The sequence below is a fragment of the Carassius gibelio genome, chromosome B17, assembly GCF_023724105.1.
Source record: "Carassius gibelio isolate Cgi1373 ecotype wild population from Czech Republic chromosome B17, carGib1.2-hapl.c, whole genome shotgun sequence".
Classification (NCBI taxonomy): domain Eukaryota; kingdom Metazoa; phylum Chordata; class Actinopteri; order Cypriniformes; family Cyprinidae; genus Carassius; species Carassius gibelio.
This window is the reverse complement of record NC_068412.1, coordinates 13,083,081-13,104,401: the sequence shown is the minus strand read 5'-3', so window position 1 is coordinate 13,104,401 and position 21,321 is coordinate 13,083,081. Positions and strand designations below refer to the sequence as shown.

At 40.6% G+C, this 21,321-nt stretch overlaps 1 protein-coding gene across 5 annotated transcripts in view; it reads right to left on the bottom strand.

Moving 5' to 3' along the window:
- Window positions 1-20,761, bottom strand: part of LOC127976378 (prospero homeobox protein 1) — a 35,675-nt gene extending 14,914 nt beyond the window's left edge. The window contains exons 1-4 of one of the 5 annotated variants that reach the window (XM_052580764.1): window positions 20,641-20,761; window positions 14,056-15,850; window positions 10,323-10,431; window positions 4,198-4,392 (exon numbers count right to left, since the gene is read on the bottom strand). In XM_052580764.1, coding sequence (XP_052436724.1) covers window positions 4,198-4,392; window positions 10,323-10,431; window positions 14,056-15,782 — 2,031 coding nt within the window. In that variant the 5' untranslated portion in view covers window positions 15,783-15,850; window positions 20,641-20,761. The other 4 variants (XM_052580763.1, XM_052580761.1, XM_052580762.1 and 1 more) reach the window with 4 other exon arrangements.
- Window positions 20,762-21,321: the final 560 nt, after the last annotated feature.

The following is a 21,321-nucleotide window of genomic DNA, read 5'->3' as shown; positions in this document are numbered from 1 at the left end:
AGGTTGAGTTCCACTAAAAGCGTAAACACAGTGGCTCTGTGATGCTTTCAAAACATTACTTTGTTTGTTTGAGCATCCTGACCTGCCTGACAACAGCAACATGGGTTCAACCAATGGCGTGAGTTGGTGAGGGCCAATAACAGAAGGGGGAGTGTTCAAGGAAACCTGTTTGAAAACAGTCTTTTAGTTTGTTGATGCTAGTGGCATGTAGAGACAAAAATAATAATGTGAAGAAAATGAGACGTTAAGGGGTTACAACTGTAAGGTTAAGTTAAACCGTCCCTAATTTGTCCTTTAAATGTCCACCACTATCTTATAGCACTGTCTGTAGCTTTGATTGGCGTCATAATGGGAGCGTGAGGTGAGCTGGCTGACCACACTGCAGGTCAGTGTGAGGTCAAAGAGGAAGAATTGAAACCAGAGCCCGATCCTAAGATGTGCTAGTGTAGCGTGGCACAAGCTAGCAGCTCAAAGATAAACAACAGTAAACTAGCCCTCTGTGGGGGAGCTGTGTGTGGACTTGGGAGGCCAGGACCTCCTGGCAGTCACGATGGCAGCTCTCTGCGCTCTTATTGATAACCTTCTTTTCTCATGAGGCAGGGGAGATAATACACTCCTGGAACAAGGGTAAAGGGAGATGAATGTTAGACAATAGACTGTTGCAGTAAAGGGACCATCCGCGCAGTCTTTGAACTTTTCCCCGTCTCCAAAGGACAATTAATAATGAAGGCCTTTGGGGTAGGTCACACCAGGCACGGACAAGAGGAGACGAGAGAAGAAACAAAAGGGAAGAGAAACCTGGAGAAGAGGGGGACGTTGGATAATTGATCTGTTTCGAGGGGGAGAGCGTTGCTGGTTAGAACATCTTATATTGCATCATTTACATTATGTGCTTTTCTTGTAGATATTTTAATGTTTCATCTAGTGTGCAATTTTTAATATAATATTCTACCTTAATATGACATTTTTAGTAATCCTTAGAATTTAAGATTTTCTCTAAAAGTATAAACATAGGTTCTGTTTGTTTGTGTAGCCCAACAACAGCAACACTGGATCTACCAATAGCATGTATTGTGGGCGGGGTCAATCTGTTTGCCAACCAATGGCAGATGAGGGAAGAGTTTGTTAATTAAAGCCATTAATTTTGCAGTTCCATTTGTTGACGCTAGCGGCGCCGAAATTACACACTTCACCTTTAAGTATTCCCTCAACTATAACGGTATCTTTTTAACCTTGAAATTTCACCACGTAAACAAAACTCATATGTGAGTGGGAAACAAAGTCTCAAAGTTTCATTCACTCAATGTGATAATAGTCACAGACACCTGATAGCTTGAAGATACCAAGACGGGGACTCTTGAAGTCAAAGGAGGTCTGTGTGAGTGTGCTGTGGGTATATGGCCACCAACACTTTTTCAAAAAGGCTCAGAGATCACAGGGACCAAAGAAAGAGAGTGAGAGACTAAGCCTTCTCTATGCTCTTCTCAACCGGTTCATGGGAGGAGGGTACAAGGACTGAAGACAAGGCGGGTTTGGGGCAAATTGGGAGGGAGGACACTCAGGGGGTTTTGACAGAAGAGCCTTGAACTATTTTGTGGCCGAAAGATGAGACCTTCCCAGAGCTGTCATAAAAATGTCTCCTTATCCCAGTGGAGCCCGTGGACCCCACCCCTCTTAGAACTCTTCAATGGTGCCTGTGATGTGATACAGTAAGTGTGAAGACGGCTCCTGAGAACCAGATGCCACAATTACAGGGCCAGGAAACGCCACTTTGGCTAACAATGCGTAACTGTGCTGCAAGTCTTAACAGGTGTTCACTTTCTTTATGCGATTAAATGCTCTGTAACTTTTCTTTGGATTTTAAAGGATTTGTTTGCCAGTTATTTTCCACACTCCTTGTTTTTCCAAGCCCCTACATTGTTCGTTTTTTAGTGAACCACATAAAAAAGAAGTTTTGTAGAGTGTTTATGCAGCTCTTTACCAAGTAAGATCAGTCCAGCTCTAAAAACACCTTAAACGTGCTCCAGACGAGTTTTGGTCTGATAGTCCATGTCTTCAGTAGCCATACAATAGCTTTATATGAGGATTTAAATGACTAAGTACTGATGATGTTCTTCTTTTTTTGTCAAGATTTAATAATTGCAAATGTTTACACCGTAAATTCAGTTTATTCCTCACACAAAGCTTTCATGAGACTTCAGAAGACATTAAATATATCAGACAAGTCATATGGACAACCATTGTTACTGGTTTTTTTTTTTATCCTACGAATGAATTTTTAAAAAGTAACAGTATACAGGTTTACAAGGACGTGGAGAGAGCAAATAGTAACCAAATTTTCATGTTCAATTGAACTACCTCTTTAATAAAATATCATTCTAATGTGTTCATTTAGCTACGCAGGATAAACAAATGATGTTCCCAGACAACAGTTAAGCAGGCCTGTTAGGCTTGATCATATCTGCTTTGTACATAGAGAAACCCCTTCAGCGAAGAGATAACACTTGCCACATTGCTGGCGGCTCTGTTTGGGAGAAAAGACGAGAAAGGGGATTTCTCTTGTTTTTTTGGGAGCCTTTCAGGGTCCGGACATCATAAGCTGTGTCTATGCAAATGTCCTTGATTGTGTTCATTTGTGCCATTGTCCAGCTAAGACAAACAGAGCAGTAATTAGGAGAGAAACCATGGCGTATAGAGACAGTGCGGTGGAGGAGGAGCCGAATGAAGGATAAACAACTTGAAAGAAAACAGCAAGCTTGGTGAGCCCAACACACCAAGTGCATTGAAGGCAATTAATGAAGCTTCTTTAATTATGGCCTTTGCTCATTCCACCATGAGGAATGTGACAATTATGTCATTAAAAAGTTTGTAATGGGAAAGTGAGGGGTGAGTACATTCGAAGAGGATGAAAGACACAAGGCAGCGAAAGGAAGTGCAATGAAAGAGAGGGAGAGAGAAATGACAGGGCCCGACTACAAAAGACTCACGAAAGTCTCAAAGGAGGAGGAAGCACATTACTGGTGCATATTGACAGACTAGATTAACATCAAACGATCAGCACAACAGAGGGTATATTCATTCAGGAGGAGCTAGCAAGGTGGAACTTTGATGATGCTAAATTTGGCAGAAAGAGCGACTTGCTGAATCGGCGAGGGTTCCAGTTTCATGCCTCGCAGTCTGACAGGTGGAGAAGAGAAAATTTAGCACAAAAAAAGCCTCAGCATGAAGTGTCCCTTTGCACCGCTAAAGGTTGTGTGACCTCTCTCTGCGGCACGGACTTGCTGTGGGATGTCGTCGCACGCTAGACGAGACGTGACGTGAGATGAGTTGGCCCGGTAGGAAAAAAGGAACAGACTGGGGCGCTGAAATTTGCATTAAAGATCGAGTTTTCCTTGCATGGAAAATGAGCATTTGGGAAAGTCTTTCAGGCCGTCCTGCTTGTACACCTGTGCAGCCTTTGTGGCTCTTGATATGCAAAACAATCTCTCCCTCGGTTCGACTTCTCTACCAACAACAGTCTTATTCATGGTGCCCTGCACTTTCTTCCACAGCCATGCAAATCTTGCATTTATATATGAAAATAGGGATCATGTCCCTAAATATCTTCCTGGTCACGAAAGGTGTGGCGTGCGTGTTCTCTGTACCTGCAATCACAATAAACCTTGGCTTTGACCTGATCTAAATGAAAGCGAGGGGAGGGGGATGGGGCAGATTTTTGCTAATAGTCAGCTAAATGATGATGATGTTTAAGGATAGTGTTTGAATGACCAGAGTCCCAGTGGGCAGATATTGATAGTGAGCTGAGCGCTAAATGTGAGCTCTGCAAATTGTATTTGACAAGGACACTTGGGCCTGAAGCATAGCTCCCTGTTTGCCTCATCAAACAGACAGATGCATGACTGTGTTTCGGCCAAAAAAAAAGGAGAAAAAAATTCTTGTTCGCTTTACCCCAAGAGTACAACAAGCGGGGGGAGCATGGGGGTGGGGCTTTTGGGATGAACAGCTTGCCATTCATTGTCTAATCATATAAAGAGATCATTTAGCTGTATTAATTTTAAAGCTTTGAACTGCACTAACATTAACAGAAAGCATTCATAATGCCTTATGCATCACTGCGTGAATCTCACCTCGTAATACAGTGTGGCCTGATAATGTGAATGCAGTAGTGTGAAACAGAGGTAACGGACGAACGCTCACCTCAAAATCGTTGGCCTTGTTGTAGTGCATGTTAAGAGCGCGGAAAAGCTCGCAGTCCCGGCTCACGCTCAGCTCTTCAGTCCCTGTCACACCGTCGTTGATGGCCTGCCGAGCAAATTTCTCCATCTGGATGTAGTAGAACTCACGGAAGTTGCTGAACCACTTGATCAGCTGAGATGTGATGCAGCGGTTGAACTTTGAGAGAGAATGGGGGGGAAAGAGAAACACTTGTTGTCATTTTTGTTGCTGTAGGTGAGCACAGAGAAATGCATTTGATATTTACAGAGCACCTTTGTGCTCATCTGTCCTGCTGAAACGTATACTCCTCGACCCTTTCGAGAAAAAAAAAAAAAACATTTCGGGAAAAAATATAAAACCAAAGACTACAGTGTATAATCTTTTTTTTTTTTTTTCAGAAAAAAAAAACATACCAAAAGGTTCCCACTAATTTAATCTGTTTTTACTAAAATGAATATAATCAGGTGTGACTAACCTCTAATCTGGTTAGCCAGTGAGACCCTTAAATGTCAGGACAACAGATAAGACATTTGTTTCTACAAACGTGTTTACTTCACATTGTCCTTGAGGATGATGGGTGCGCAAACAAACCCGTAGCCGAGACAGATTGGTCAGAGGGTGTTTTTTGTTCTCCAACAAGGCTTACATGGTCGGTGCGGATATTTGCTGTTGTGCACAAATGCAAACAGTTCAGGGTTGAGTAGATGAAATTATAATTGTGTCAACAGACCGTAATGCAGTAACGGCAAATTTACATATCAAGTAGCCGAGTTAATTCTGACATGCCTCAGGTTTTTTTTCCCTGACATTTAATAATCGAGTGAAGTAAGTGATCAAGTAAAGGGTGAAATTGAGTGAAGAAATCTAAATTACGTGAAAACCTTGCAACAAGTACAGCTCTAGCTGAATAGTTCAGCTTGGCAGCTCAAAGCTAGCCTTCGTACGCTGTTGTGAGAGCTATATTTGGAGCGCCCGATCCTAGACCAGTAAATACACAGTACTCTGTTTGCCCTGTGTACTTGCCCCATGACCTCAGCAAATGACCTGTGTGACAGCCTTTGGTCCTTTCGGTGTGTGCACGGCTACGTGTGTATGTTAATGTGTGTGCGCGAACGCTACGGCTGCCAAGAGTGTGAATGTACAGGACAGCTGAGTTGAATGTAGCCAAGTTAAAAGCTATAAATCCAGCGGGCTTTCTGTTGGCTGCTCTGACATGCAGCCTCCTGCCTTTTGTCATTATGGGTGTTCATCAAGCCTTCATTGCCTTTGCCTCCCCTTTCTATACCCTCAAAGAGCATTAATCAAAAATCAACAGCGAGCACTTATCTATCAGTGGCCATGAGAACATGCAGGCCTCTGTTTAGATGACAGCTGAGGAGAGAGAGATCGAGCATGAAGAGAAGAAAAAAGAGGAAGGACAAGGAACAAAGAGGGGGGAGGGTGGCCGTGTTTTCCGAGGTTAGAAGTAATTACCGTGTAGAAACTTGTGTGCTTGCAAATTTAAGATAATGACGCGAAAGAGGAATCATTGCGGGGAATCTGAGTCGGAGAAAGAGTGAGAAGCCACGAAGGGCTGATAGGCTTCCCCAAAAGGCCAGCCGAGAGCATAATTACCGCGCCACCGCGAGAGTCCTTCTCCCATAATTCAGCAGAAAATGATTAAGTCGTCATCCCGAGGCATCAGTCTGCAGAAGTTCAAACATGTACTTAACCTATTCAGGAATTATACATTTGGCCTGTGTGTCGCCTCTGCCTTCTTTCAGCCCAACAGCGAGCGAGAACACGGGTTGAAAAGAAAGAAAGAGGAGAAAAAAAAAGAACAACCAAAGAAGCAAGGCTATCTGATCTCTCGCTTACCCCCGTTTCAATAAACGTTAAACCTATTAGGATCTACTGAACTCGAGGGGCTTCTTTTTTCCGCTTTATCTGCGGAGCGAAATGCACTGTCCAAATTTCCAGACACTGAGATAAGGACCCCCGGCCCCCGTGACGACTTACTCCAGCCCCCCACCACCCCCTTAATTCTTTTAGAATAAGAAACAAAACATTACAAAATGATAGCAGACTGCTCACTGGGGAATGAAAATTGCTTTGACATGGAGATTAGGCTCTTCTATTGTCATAAGACATTGTCTCATATGAGTGGGGCATGCAGAAGAGATGGATAAAAGGCGAGAGAGGGGGGAATTTTTTTCTAGAATGGCTAGTGGATGACATAATGGAGAGCGCAGAAAAGTAAGTCCGCATGACATCGTTTGGCAGCGCTGTATAAAGGGAGATTTAAAAAGCATTGTTGCCGAATAGAAATACCAGAGATTCGGGGGACAATGGAGCCGCGTTGCTGGAACGTGACAACTCAGCAATTAAGGATCATGTCATCTGCTTGTCAAACAAAAATAACTAGTCTAGCTCTCTCAGCTCTCAGCCACCCCACGGAACAAAACACTAAATGATACGTCGTTGCACAAAAAACACTTGCGAAAACTCATTTGTCTTAGTGGGATTGTGGGAGAGAAAGTGAGATGGGTTGGTTTCGAACAATACGTTTTTTTTTGCATTCTTAGTCAAGCTCTTAAATTTTACAAGTAACTTTTTAAAAAGTTTTTAAAGTGTTGACATGTTGTAATTGTATGTATATTTTATTTCAGGGGCGCCTGTGAAATTTTTCACTCACCTGGTGCTCTTAATAAAATTATATATTTTTTTTAAATTCCTGACTATAACATAACAAAATGCATTTTGGTGAAACTGATTTCAAATAATGAGTATTATGAAAACTTCCATATAAACTTGAATTATTTATTATTAGTTACTAAATTTAATTATTATTATTATTACTATTTTTATTATAAACATAAACATTGTTTTGATACTGAATTGAAACAAAAATAAATACTTTTTTTATAAATTAACATTTCAAGTAATATAAGCTATAAAATATATTTTATATATGAACAATACTTTATATTAAAAAAAAGAAAAAAAAAAAGATTTATTTTAAATAATCCAAGCATAATAACTATTGGACTTCACTTTTCTAGAAGAAAGTGTCTAGAAGAAATTTTGACTTGAGCATGTATATGAAACCTTTAATTACAATAACTGTAGCTTTATTAGGATTTGATTTAGTATTTATTTATTTATTTTAAGTTGTTTTTTTTTTTTGGTTGCAATCACAATCCACTTGCACATACTCTGATCAGCAAGACGAATCAGCAAAATGCTTTTGTATGTATGCGTAAAAATCTACACGCACACAAACACACTAGTTTCATAAAAAAAATCTATTATTCTATCATTTCCAGTAATGTTCTTAGAACACCAAACTCGATGCTTCCCATGGGTCACCTCATCCTGTTATTCTCTACCCCCACAAAAAACCTTGTATATCCAGTGAGCACACTCAAAAGATTCATAAAACAAATCAGCCTGACGCCTGTGATGTGTCCGGGCAGCAGTTGACTCAGAGAACAGCGTACGGGAGCGAGAGCATTTCACACACTCATGCTCACGGGCCTGTGAAAGATTATTCCTCTGGTGACAGAGATCCGCTCTTTCCAAGACACCGGGGGAAGACTTGACCTGTCACTCCGCACGTTTCCTCTGTTAGCCATGGACAATACAGGCTTTCACACACGCCTGGTGGGGACGCTACTTATACGGGGGTCTGTGCAGTTTAAGTCTCCCCCCTCACACGCAGCATGCACTTAGATTGTGAATCTGGGAAAAGTTGAGCTCTATAGGGGGAAGTAAGCTAAGTGCCCCAGTAGGTTATTTGATATTCGGCTGTTAATGCTACATGGTATGCTGTATGTTTAAAGGCAGTCAGGCAGCCTGGTGACAAAGCCTGAGCGGCTGAATTTATTTCCCTGACCTACGGTTGACCTTACTGGAGCTGTCCTGCTGAAACATATACTCCTCGACCCTTTCGGGGTGACATAACCCCTGCTCATACTTGCTTTGACTGCTCATAATCAGTGTCACACCATCTTCCTGCTAATACTCCTCTTAACCTTTGACCCTCTCTTATTTAGCCCTCAAAGGCTTCTGTAACAAGCCCAGTGGACCACCCCTCCATGATGTGAATATGCCATATGCGATTTATGGTGATTAAATTGGAAAGAAATACAGGGGCGAGCGAGGTGTAAAAGATGTTCATGGTATTTTGGCAGTAAATCACATTAGTATAATGACCCATCACAAGCAGGAGTGTGTCCTGTAATACTCTGTGTGACAAATTTGATAACAGATAACAGTTCAAGGAACAACTGTGAAAACGAGATATTGAGGAGGGACAAAAGTATTATCCATTACATAAGAGCTAAGATCAGGGAATTGTCACAGTTTCCTGTAGCTTTCCTGTGAAGGGAGGCTGTATTAATCTCTTTATGACCACTGGCTCACTATGTGAAGTCATAAGTGGGAAATGTTCTTGCTTGCTTCTGCACTACCTGTAAGAAGCAGCTTCCTCTTCCTGACTGAGTTACAATCTGTCATCACCATTATGGTTAAAGTCAAATTCTCTCTGACTCACGCTTTTAGCCTTAGTACATTTACAAGTAACTGCAGACTGTACAGCATTGACTATATATGTGTATGTATGTGCATAAAGCATTTAAAAAAATTTAGTTAAATTTTTTTTAATTGATGTTTTTTTTGTCTTAAGCTTAATTACAAATATACAATTCACTATTCTTGTAAAATGTATTTTTTTTATTATTTGTATGTTATGAAACATTTATAGTACTTTTCAAAAAGAGAACATTAATTCTACATTTCTGTTTAATTAGGCCATTAAATAGTTGCTTTAATACAAAGGGAGGATTTTATTTATTTTTTTAATCATCCGATTACAGACAATTTAGGTAAAACAGTTGTCATATCAACCTATTTCCCACAGTCATTATTTCCTATTTAGATCCCATCATTATGGTGCTTAAACGTCTTTAATCACTAATTCCTGTAACTTTCGTGGACATATACAGCTGTAATTAGTCAGTAATTTATGCTTAATTCCCTTACATACATACTAGTTGATCCAACAAACACATGCCACCCATTGTTCCCGTCTGCTTAAGCAGCCCTGAAAAACCATCTCTCCCAGGACACTGACCTTGTTTTGCAAAATGTTAATTTAATGTGTACAGGATTTCACCGCCTTGTCTAAAGGGGAATTATAATTGGGCCGTCTTTAATCTAAGGCTTTGATTAACTTTCTCTTTTGTGGCTGAAAATTAAGTACACAAAACATATGAATTAGAAGAAGTTTTTAGGTTTTCTTAAAATCAGAGTTAAAAATTAAAAAAGGACTGTCCGTCAATAAATCAGTTTTCTCAGATATTACTTTCATATTATTTTCTAGCTATTATATCATTCCCTATCAGAGCATAAGCGCTAACAGCGAGCGATGTACATTCACATGAGTATTAAGCTGCTGGCAGATTTAGATGGATGCAACAGAAGCATGTGTGTGAGGATGAGGTGGTCACCCTGGACCCGGCACAGGGGCAGCTGGGAGTGAGAGGACCCTGCTCTCCTCATTTAAATAATGTGGCCTGAATCTGTCACATTATTTCTCCTCCGTATGCTCCCTGTATGACGCATCAACAACAAATTAAGTTGTAAATAAGAGACAATCACTGCCATTGTTTTGTTTGTGTTGTTGTGCTCCATTTTGTTTGTTGTCTCCCTCCTCCTCCGAGTCCCCTCCCGCTTTCGTTTGTTAGTTTCTGCCGAACCTCTAATTTTCTCAGCTCTTATCACCCTCTGCCTCCCACTTCCACAGATCAGTTGGGGATGGGAACTCTTGGAAACTCTTGTAAATTATCAGAGACAGAAACAGAGCCTAGTTGTCTGTAGTGGCGCGAACAAAAAAAGAGTTTAAAAACGTAATCTCACGATCAGTGTTTAAAATGAAAGCGTAAGTGAGTAAAAGGGAAAGTGGGACTTGTGCTATGCCGTTTTGTTCTCCTCTCGGAGATTAAGGCCAGTTATTTTAATTGAGGGGGTGGAGGGGTCGGGGAGCCGGCTGTCTGTTTGGGACGCATCTGGACTAGTGGGACAGCACTACTTCACACGACATAGTTAACGGTCAATGGCGGACTCACCTTCACGTCTGAGAAGAACATCTTCAGCATGTTGGAGCTGGGGTAGCGTGTGTAGAAGAACATCAGCTTGGCCTTCTTCAGATGGTTTGGAGAAAGCCCCTCTTGGATTTGAAATTTGAAGGTCAAGGAAATTATTTTGTAATATAATTATTTTAGACATTTACTGGTAGTAAACCACATTTGTACTTCTTTACGATGGCCTGATGTTAAATAAAATATCAAACAACATATAAACATAAAATAAGCCAACCTTACTTCTTTGATGTATTTACACCATTGCAAACTATCCCTAATTATTCCCGTATTCTGACGACTTTATATTAACACCTACAGAGTCCAAGTCAATGTAGCATTGCAAGTCAATAAACGTCTGCTTATCCCAATAAAAGCGCTATTTATCTGGAGGTGGCACTGCCCTCTAGATTGGTAAACAGAGGGCAGCTGAGGGGGGTCCCAGGAGAGACCGTGGCTAACCAGAGCCATCTACCCATTACAATTAGCCCCAACCCCCAACCCTCCACCCTGAGCCTCCTGGCACGGCCCCCGCTCTGCCAGTTAGGCCGGCTTTAGCCACATCTGCGCTCCAGACTGGCCCAGCCATTTCCTCTGCAAATTAACGGCTTTATAATTTATCAAAAATGAAGATGCATGTGGGGCTAAATCAATGGGCCCCCACAAGGTCAATTAAGAGGCTCACCCAGCACTCGCCTAGCCACCCCCCCCCCCCCACCTTCACTATAAAGCATGGCACCATCATGACAGATCACACCGAATACGGTACATCACTGTGTCTATTATGTAAAACGCTAAGTGCTGGAACAGTTGCAAGTTACAAGAACAACAATAAATGCATCTACATGTAAGGAACACTAAAAATGGACTGTCTGTGCAATTTCCAACAGTGAGCCTCTTTAATAATGGTGTGTATGTAGATTGACGTGTTCTTTCTGCCAAGAGAGGAGGAGAGGAGGAGAACCGTAGCTGACCTCCATTAGGCTGATAGGGAAGACCAAAAGAGCATTACTCTCTTTCCTACCATCTGTCATAATGCATACAGCAAATAACAGCAGTGAATGACAGCGAGGGAGGGAGAGAGAGAGAGTTAAGCTGTCTTTTTCACAACAAGTCAGATTTTTCAAGGACCTAAAGGCTCATTTAAAAACCAAGAGATGGGGAAAGCCCAAGCAGCGAGGCCGCTTCTCAAAAGTGCTTCTTCATGAAATGGAGCGAATAATAGGCCGTGTTGGAGTCTGGAATGAGAGGGCTGATAAACACCTTAATAGTTGTATTTTATTTGTATATTTGTCAAGGGATTAATCACTTTGAGATGCTGTTTAATCTAATGGGTGTCGCACATTGAAAGCAGCGAGGAAGCGTTTCGCAGTTACCACTGTTCAATCTCTACGCAGTATTTATGGAGCGACGATTATATCAGTTTATTCTTCCCTTCATCTGCTCTGTTAACAACATTCATAAATCCCAGTTATCTCATTACTCAGTGCCATTAACATTCAAGACATTTACTTCTAAGTAAAACAAACAGTCACAGATCTTGGGAACAATGTGTTGAGGATGACTCGACCAACGCACATTTCCTACAAGTAGACCTAGCTTCCAAGAAAAATAGAGCTGTTTCTAGGATACGTAAATATGCAAAATGACAAAACAGACCGAGTAAACACTGGCCAACTCGGTGTAAGACAAGCGGCCCATAGTCAACATGAATGAAGGACATAATGCAAACTTGAATATGAAGTATTTCAGGGGAGGAGAAAAATGGGGCAGCTGTGGTTTACAGCCATATGAGAGACTACATAAACAACGCCACCATAGATGCTCTGCATCATCAGGCTTTTTTAGGTCTGGTTTTGTATTAAGCATGTTGCATGTAAGGGAGACAATAACTAGTGAAATGCGATCCAACAGCCAGGTGTAAGGAGAGAAAGGAGGGAAAAAGGACATAGGGATGCTAAATCCATAAATTAATGCTAGACATCTGTTCAGCAATATGAAAGATTAGAGCAACAAATGTACTACAGCAGAGACTTTAGCTCTTGCTTAGAAAAATAGAATAGGAAGCGTTTTCAGATTGTTGGGCTGAAAAAAAAAATGCTTTGATGAATCACTTGACAATCTTCTGACATAAAAATATAGAAATTAGAACGGACTCGAATTGTGTCATTCCACCGGCAAAGTGATTTTGAAATGGAGAAGGTCTTTTATTAAACCACTTTGGCAAGCGAGTTTGAAAAGTGATCTGAGCGTTGTCTTCATAGCGCACGTTTTCTTTGCTTCACTTTAATTGATGAAACCTGAATCTACGTGCAATAGCTGCCTCAGCACTTGAGCATGGAGCTGGTGCAACCATGAACCTCTGTCCTCGTCTACTATATTAGACATGCAAACTGGCTTCACCTGCCGCCCACCCCCACCCCATTCTTACAACAGCCCTGTGCCAGAGCTGTTCGGTCTCTCTATATGCAAATGATGGGGGAAACTGAACAAGGCTATTTTTCTTGAGATGCAAAGAGAGCACGTGACAAGGAAGATCATGCTGGCCACGGCTGAAGATAATTGGCTGCTTGTTTCTTCTAGAATTTGAATAGAAATTCATATTTGATTAAACACCCTATTTTGCAAATATTGAGAAGTTGTTGTTCAGGTCTCAACTGTGCAGGTGTGCAAGTATATGTACAGAAATAATAGACTCTCTCTGAGCTAAAGAGTGCTTACTTGGTGAATTCTCTTTGCGTTGTTAGGATCAACCATTAAGCCAGTTAACTGTAATAAATAATGTAATCATTTAATTAATAAATTAAATAATTGAATATTTAAAAAATGTAGACTGTTTAAAACTTTATATGGAACATTTGGTTTTGTTCTTTTTGACAATTCAAAGCTTATCAAAGACCTAGTAGTCATTTGGCAAAAGGTTAAAAAGAGGGAAAGGGATGAAAGAAAAGCAGCTACCTCCAAACACCTGTTCACACCAGAGAATCAGGATAAAAAGAAGAGACCTACTGCCAGGCAACAGCTATCAGTGTACCTTTACCTAAAGCAAGCTGGTGGTGTTCATAAGAAATAGGCTTTGTTATTTTCTTGAGCTCACATATAATGTAAAATAAAAGCAAATTAAAAGGAGAATACATTTTTAAAATTACGAAGCTCAAGAGCAGGGATTTTGTTTTACCCTTGTTACCACCGACACCAACGGAGCACACATCCTCCTAAATAAAGCGCTCCTCCACTGACAGAGATCTTTTACCATCCTTCTAACACAAGTTTCTAGGGCCTCTAAGCAAAGGATCCCACTTGTCCTTTTACTTCCTGGCTTTGAAATATGATTTGCTTTGAGCATTTATGTACAAAGTCTTGCATGCGCTGTGATGAAAGAGAGGGTTTTATTGTGAGTCTCCCTGTGATAGTGTGAGAACAGAGAAGATGGGAGGTATCTTAGCCACGGCGGGGCCTTTCAGCACTTCTCCATATAGCGCACACTTAAAAGCCTCCATCCACTGAGCTCTTTTTAATCTTTGGACTACTAGAGGAACACTGATTGTGATTGTGCCAATTAATGGAGATTCATTGAAATTACATTTACGTCTTTCAAGATCTGTCTGTCATTCATTTGGTATTTAAGCTGCACTTGCATCAGAGCCGTGTACATTTTTTTTTAACTAAACAAATAAGAATACAATTATCATTAAATGTGTGTTTTTTTTTAAAGGATATTGTACTTCCTGAATATGGAGAGATGTCAGACATGTCCTGAAGGTCTCCGCACTCTGACTTGATGAGGGACAAGGACAAGCCTTCATTCCCTGGGTGTGTTGGTGAGATGGAACGATGGTGGCTGAGGTGGTTGGACGACATCTTGGTCCGTAGGCTGGTGGTCTCTCTGGACAGATCCAGAGACTCAGGAGAAGACCTATCCTTTCCTGGGTAAGGCCCTGTTGGGGCACCTAAGGGGCTCTGGAAAGGGTAGCCCATTAGAGGAAGGGGGAAAGGATGGCGGAAGGAGGGAGGACTAAAGCCCATTGTGGAAGATAAGGGTGAGGGGTGCAGGGAGGGATGGTGGTGAGCCCCAGGTGTGGGAAGAGACCCAGTCTGATCTGAGGAGTTCTTTCTCACTACCAAAGGCAGGGCCTCCGTTTGGTCATTCGAGTTGGGCACCTGCATACTAGCAAAAGTGTCCAGGGGATTAGGAATGATGACATCACCGAAACACTGCAAGCGCTGGTTGGCCGTATGGAAGTTTGGGTTCTCTCCATTGACTGCGAAACGATCAGGGGGCATCTGCAGGGGTGGGAAAACCTGAGGAACTGGGCGTGGAGGCTTAGCAAAGACCTTCACCACGGTGTCCACTACTTGGGACATGGCTGTATTGAGCTCTTGTTTTAGCGTCTCTGCTAGCTGTTTGCCCTCTGCATGCATGGAGGTTGGTCCCTGGTTCTTTCCTCTTGAGCCATCACGCTTGTGCTTGTCCCCCTCTGTTGCCATGTTCCGCTCCCGAATAAGTGCGCATGCTCGATCTAGGAAGTGCCCTGGATCCACATCAGACATCTCATTGTCGGAGCGATCTGGGACAGAGTCATGGGCGCGATTGTCCATTCTGTCAGAACGCATGCTGTCTTCAGAGATGTTTCCATCTTCGTCGTTCTCAGAGTCAGTGCTGTCGTAAATCTGGTAGAACTTCTCTTGCAGTTGCCGGAGCTGCTTCTGCATGTCCTCCAGCTGCAGTTTCAGTTGCCGGCGTTCTTCGTGTTTCTGCTCCTTGCGCGCAGAGACGAGCTGCTGGAAACTCTGTTGCTGCTGCTGTGGCAGTTTCTGCTTGCGCTTGTTTTCCCGGTAGTTCTCACGAGGACTCGGGGGCTGGGCTGCCCCCTCGCGCTCATTATCACCTGCACGGAGTGTGACGCTGGGTGAATGGCTCATCCCACGGATGATGTTCTCCACCCGGGCTCGTTTGGCCCTAAGATGCTCATCTGTTAGCCTCTCCATTTCAAATTGGGTCATGGAGGGCCTGTTAAATGGTGAAAGGCACTCCTGAGGGCTGCCCCGTGAGGAATTGCTGCAAGCATCCTCCTGCTGGATCTCTGAACCGGTGCTCGAGAGGCCACTTCCCTGGAAATTAGGCTCACTGCCTCCATTTTTGGTCAAATTGCTTTTCAGAAGCTGGGAGATGATGGTTGCCCCCGGAAAGGGCATCATAGCATCTTCATAAGAGTTCGCCCTCTTCAACAGCTTGCGAAGCACATTGGACTTCTCGCCGTCTGCGTGCTGCACCACAGAACACTCAACATCCTGCTCGGAACCGTGGGGATTCATGGCACTAAGAAAGGTTGCTTTTGCTTGGGTGAAAACCACAGATGCTTGCCCAATAGTCCTCTTCACTCCTATGTCAACTCTTCTTCTCTTGGTTTGTCTGCTTAAGAGGGATGTGCTGTCATGGTCAGGCATCACTGGAACTGTTATTGTGCCATCTTTGAAAGCCTGTCAGCTGGGCACAGCTCGAGAACCCTGGGAACCTAGCCAAAAAGAAAGGACTGATGAATAATTTTCTTTATATGTCTCCAAGTTTCTTGTGGCCAATGCTAAATGCAATTTGAAATAGACTAACATTCAAGAGAACAACACAAAACTTATAAAAAAATATTTGAAGTCAGTCTATTGTATACTAAATAAAAATTGACAAAGAGTTTGACCGCAAAAAGTATATAATAAGGATCAGTTACAAACTTGTCATTCAAATTATTTGAATAATTCAAAAAAAAAAAAAAAAAAAAAAAGTAATACCCAAATCTATGTAGAGCTGTACACCAAAAAGAATTCTCATGTAAGAACCAGTTAAAATCACAATGCTCTGTTTATCCAGACATGTCCTGCCATTATTGTGTTCTTACAGCCAACTTGCAGGCTTTGTTCACTTTGGTATGTTTTGAGGTATCCTTGATATTTGCAAAGACACTTACAGTAGCGGATTTAATATTATCTTTTGGAGATTAGCAGGCATATATGTCCCCTCATCTAATAATAAAAAAAGTATATATATATATATATATATATATATATATATATATATATATATATATATATATATATATATATATATATATATATATATATATAATACAACAAGTATAGGCTATAATACACCTCATGAATTAAGTTCTGGATTTACAAAAACAAATGGTTTAAGGTTGATCAAATTAATTCAAACCAAACTCCTTTGGTGGATAATATAGAATAATAAAAGTTAGTTTTACAAGTTGACGGTGATTTAAGTTTGGCCAACATTACACATGGCGATTAAATCAGATGATAATAAGTATGAGTTCTCCGTGCATATCAAAAAGGCAAATATGTAGCTTTGATCGTTCTGAATGTAACGCACTTTAAATAGACTAGGGTATTTCATTTGCACTGAGCATAAAGTGCACAGCTTTGCTAAGCAGGTATTGAATAACGAGACTACTTCCTCAAACATACACATAAAATGTAATGTAATGAAAAAGTCCAGTAATTTAATGTGATAGTGTCTTCATTCTGACCAGCACGGCCAGGTTTGCAAATATCTAGAATAAATATCTAAAAGCCTATTCTTTGATAAACACCATATGAGACGTAGCCTTTAACTTTGCTTCAAGACGCACCGATTAACTTAGTCATACGTTTACATTTACAGTATGAAACAAATCGGAAATACTGCTTTTGTTGTCACTAAATATAGACACCTGACAAGTCAAGAAAAAGACAACTAAATCTGTTCGTTGTAGACGTCTTTCACCTCATACGGCCATCGCGTCCTATGCGCACTTTTTCTTTCCAAAAAATTCAAGCTGTTCCACTTCAGTTCAAAAAGTTGTGATGGAAAATGAAATATATACTACATATATATGTTAACGCACACAATTCGGTTGCTGTGTTAAATAGCCAAAACATTTAGTCACCAGCACGTTCTCGTATATAGGGGGTTTGTACCTTTAAAGTCCCAAGAACCCCACACAGTCTCTCAGCCAACCTAAAGACCTCTAAAACGGCTAGATTTGATCAGTAACACATTTAGTCTTTTTTTTCTCCCCAGTAACTTTTCACCAGAAACATTAACATTTATATATAGTTTCAAATATCATTAGTTAGAAAGTTCAAGATTAGTTCAGAGTTAGAAATGTCGTCAAATTTGAGACAATTATTATTTATATATTTTTCTCCTGGGAGCCCTGATTGAAACTCCTGCCCTGTAGGGATAGGGTAATACACTGCACCTCAAACTTAAAATATTTTATAAACAACCACGTGCGTGACATTCATTTTGACACTAAACACCTAAAACAGACTTCACGGCTTTATATACGCCGGCAATTCTTTCCTAAACATACGATTTTCACGTCAGAAAACGACGACGATGATGATGATGATGAAGTAACGCGTCAAGCTGGAGTGGCAGTAAAATTCAGAGGCTCAGTATAAGCTAACGCTCCTAAAAATAAAGGTTCGTCCATGGTTCTTGGTAACACCTTGGTTTCAGCAAATAGCCATCGTTTATCAAGAACCATTATTTTGTAGTTGGCAGTTTGGAAGATGAAAAAAGTTCTTGATATTAGGCTACACTATAGGTTCTTCACTTCACTGTCGTTGTTTCTCAGCTCTTTTATGCAGTATAACATGCTTATTAAACAACTAATGCATAATAAGCTCTTTGTGTAACTTAAAAGATTATTCTATGACACGTCTGGAAACCCTATTCTATCGAAACCTTTATTTCTACGAGATAGCCTACCGTAAATTCAGCGAGCGCATCTATGTAAATTATGCGGTAACTTTTTATTGTCATAAAACAACAGACGACTGACAAAAAGCAAACGGAAGTAATAATGATACAGAAAATGTAAAAACGGCATTAACACCACACGAAACGGACTGTCCTATTGCAAAGGATAAACGGCAAGTTCACAACTGAACAAAAATGTTTCGCGTCGCCTCTCCAAAGTCTACAAGCGATATCACAAGAGCGTATTTATACTTACTGTCCGAGAAACGTAAGGATGAAGTCCCTTCAAAACGATAAAGTTAACAGCAACCGAAGAGCGTGAAGGATAAAGCGATACAGCGCATCGCATGAAAAGTCATCAGTAGTAGAACAAGACTCAGCGCCAGCGCAAATGACAAGGTTACTTACTCTGAAGATGAGAGCGAATTGAGCTTCTTCGCGATAGTGTAACAGAGAAAACAGAGGGTTGTTCACCCTGTGATGAATATTGTAATTTCTCGGGACAAGCGAGAGCGAAGAGAGTGAGATAGAGAAAGAGCTCTTGTGCGCCGCTCCTCTCTCTGCATGAAAACTGTATGTCTCAGCGCACGCGGCCAGGAGGAGGCTGAGAGCGCGCGCTCGCACCAACAAGATTGACTTTAAGACGCGGCTGAAGGAAGCAGGAAGACGGCGCGTCATAATCATTGTGATGTAACGCTCGCACCTACCAATAAGAGCAGTCCGCTGGATTTAGAGGAATACAAAACAAGTGAAGTTGAAGACTCCGCTCGAGCAAAAACGAATGATACGGGGACCTTTGTGGGATAGCCTATCTGTAAGGATATGCACTTTTTCAAAAAATATGTTCTCTGTGTGGATTTTGTTAAAGTTGTTCTTTACATTATGTACAAGCGCTGTTTTTGCTGACTGAAATGTATACACTCCTTCAGTGTAGATGCATGCTCAGCATTTGAAATATAAATCGCATCAATGTGTAGCCTACTATTAAGTGGACTAATTTTTTTCTCCAGAAAATTAATACAAGATATATGTATATATACATATCCTATTATATATATATATATATATATATAATATTCTAATTACTCTCGTATTATTTTTATATTATAATATCATGCAATTCATACATGCGAATAGTATATTTCATCACCATGTTTAAAAATAAGACCCAACTCACAACATTCATGAAATGTGGTATGCAGGCCCCGAGAAGTGACCGCAGCCTCGACCTCGTGCGTGCCTGGGTTCGTGAAAATAGTTTCGCTTGCCAAGGTTGTCTTTGAGCTATGGGCTTCTTTCTACTTAAGACCTTGCGCTTACTTTAAATCCCTCCTCCTAGCCTCCACAGTCAACAGATGAAGAATATGCTGAAGCTTTGATATATTCTTATTATTATCTGAATACGGTTAAATAGACTTCTTCCTAGGATAACACCGTTAGATTATCCAAAAAACGCACGGGAAGTTCTTAATGTAAAATAAGGCATGCATTCATCATGTGTGCTTTTATGACCAAGGCAAGCATATACAAATCGGTCTCTATCTTAATGAACATTTGACTGATGTAAAAGAGTATCTGTAATAGAAGAGAACAGTAGTCTATTATCTGTCTTAAATTTGATTTACGCACAGAAAATGCACACAGACTGTTGCTGCGTAGCACACGTGAACATGACCAATTAACTTACATTTACAGCTGTCTTGCTCATAGATTTGAATTAACACGCTAAAATAAAGTTATGCTTTATGGAAGAAAAAAAAAACATAGGATTATTTGGACACATTATTTAGAGAGCCATTAGCCAATCAAATGTTGATTTCTCACCATCCTATCAGGTGCTTCATCATGTAAGCAGATTTCTCAAAGCCTTAACCTACTTTCTGTAGTCGCTGTTCCTGCTCTTTGTTGAAATTAAAAGTGTATTCAGAACGCAGCACATAACTGGTTTTCCTCAGTAAATGTAAAAGTTTTCCCCACTTCTTCTTCTTGTGAATTTTTTTGTGTGGTTTGAAGCCACTGCATTGTGTTCTGTGACAGCTCGTTTGAACGAAATGTGAAGTGACCCTGCACAGCATCGTGAGTAATGATTAAAACATTTTTCTTCATACAAAACAAATTATATTATGCAAGGCTACATGTAAAATAAATAAAGCAGTGCATGTGATACCAGACGTAATTAATTGTGGTATCCTAAAAAATCCGCTATTGAAAAATCCTCCAAAGCACATTTCCATGGTCTCATTCATTCCAAAGCATGTTTGGGCTGTCAGAGCAAATGACAGCAGCGCAGCTGTTTGACCTATTAATGAGATTATTTACTGTACGTGTTGATCAAAATTCTTTAGGAAATTTGGGTTAGAAAGGCCATGTGCAAATGCATTCAAAACAAAACTTTGTATTATTATTATTATTATTATTATTATTATTATTATTATACAAATTATTATTTGCATTATTATTATTTTCGATTATTATTGGCATATGTTATTATCTATATTAACGATTTTGCTATGTTACATATTTTTAATAACATGCATCCCTTTTTACCTGATGGTGAGTATATTTTCCCGACAGTATTCCTTCTTCAGTAGCCTGCAACGTACTTGTATTGACTAGATTATGTTTTTATTTTTATTCATAACTTTAAAAAATAACTTAAAAACTTTCCTTCACGTTTAGAACAGGATTCACTCTCACAGCAACAAGCCCTTTTCTTTGCCTTGAACGAGGACAAAAGGAAAGGCGTGTTGTTCACTCAGTTTCCATGTCGCAAGCAAATGTTATTGTGAGTGAATAAACGACTGGGAAGGCAGGATTTTAGCTGTAATGAATTTCTTTTCCAAAACAGGTGTTCCAACTTATTTTGTTAGCATCTTTCCCCAAAGGCACGCTCGGAGTGCGAGCTTAGTGGAAAAATACATGACAACATTAAAGCAATAGTGTTTGGAGAAGGAAAACGCCTCTTAGGTGTAGAGGAAACCTGTTTATTAACACCGTCACCTCTGATCTCTCTGTCACCTTTCTGCTGGACACCCAGTCACTAAATGTCTTGGACTCGCTCGCATTTCGCGAGGGATAAAGACTAAGCACTTAAACGTCATATCGAATATCTTAATAGCTAAATATTGGATGTGTGCGGAAAGTGACTGATTTCATTTTACGCATTTTACGCATAACAATTTAGTAGTTGTCAATGTCATTGCCAAGTTGGACTATTCTCGCATTAAA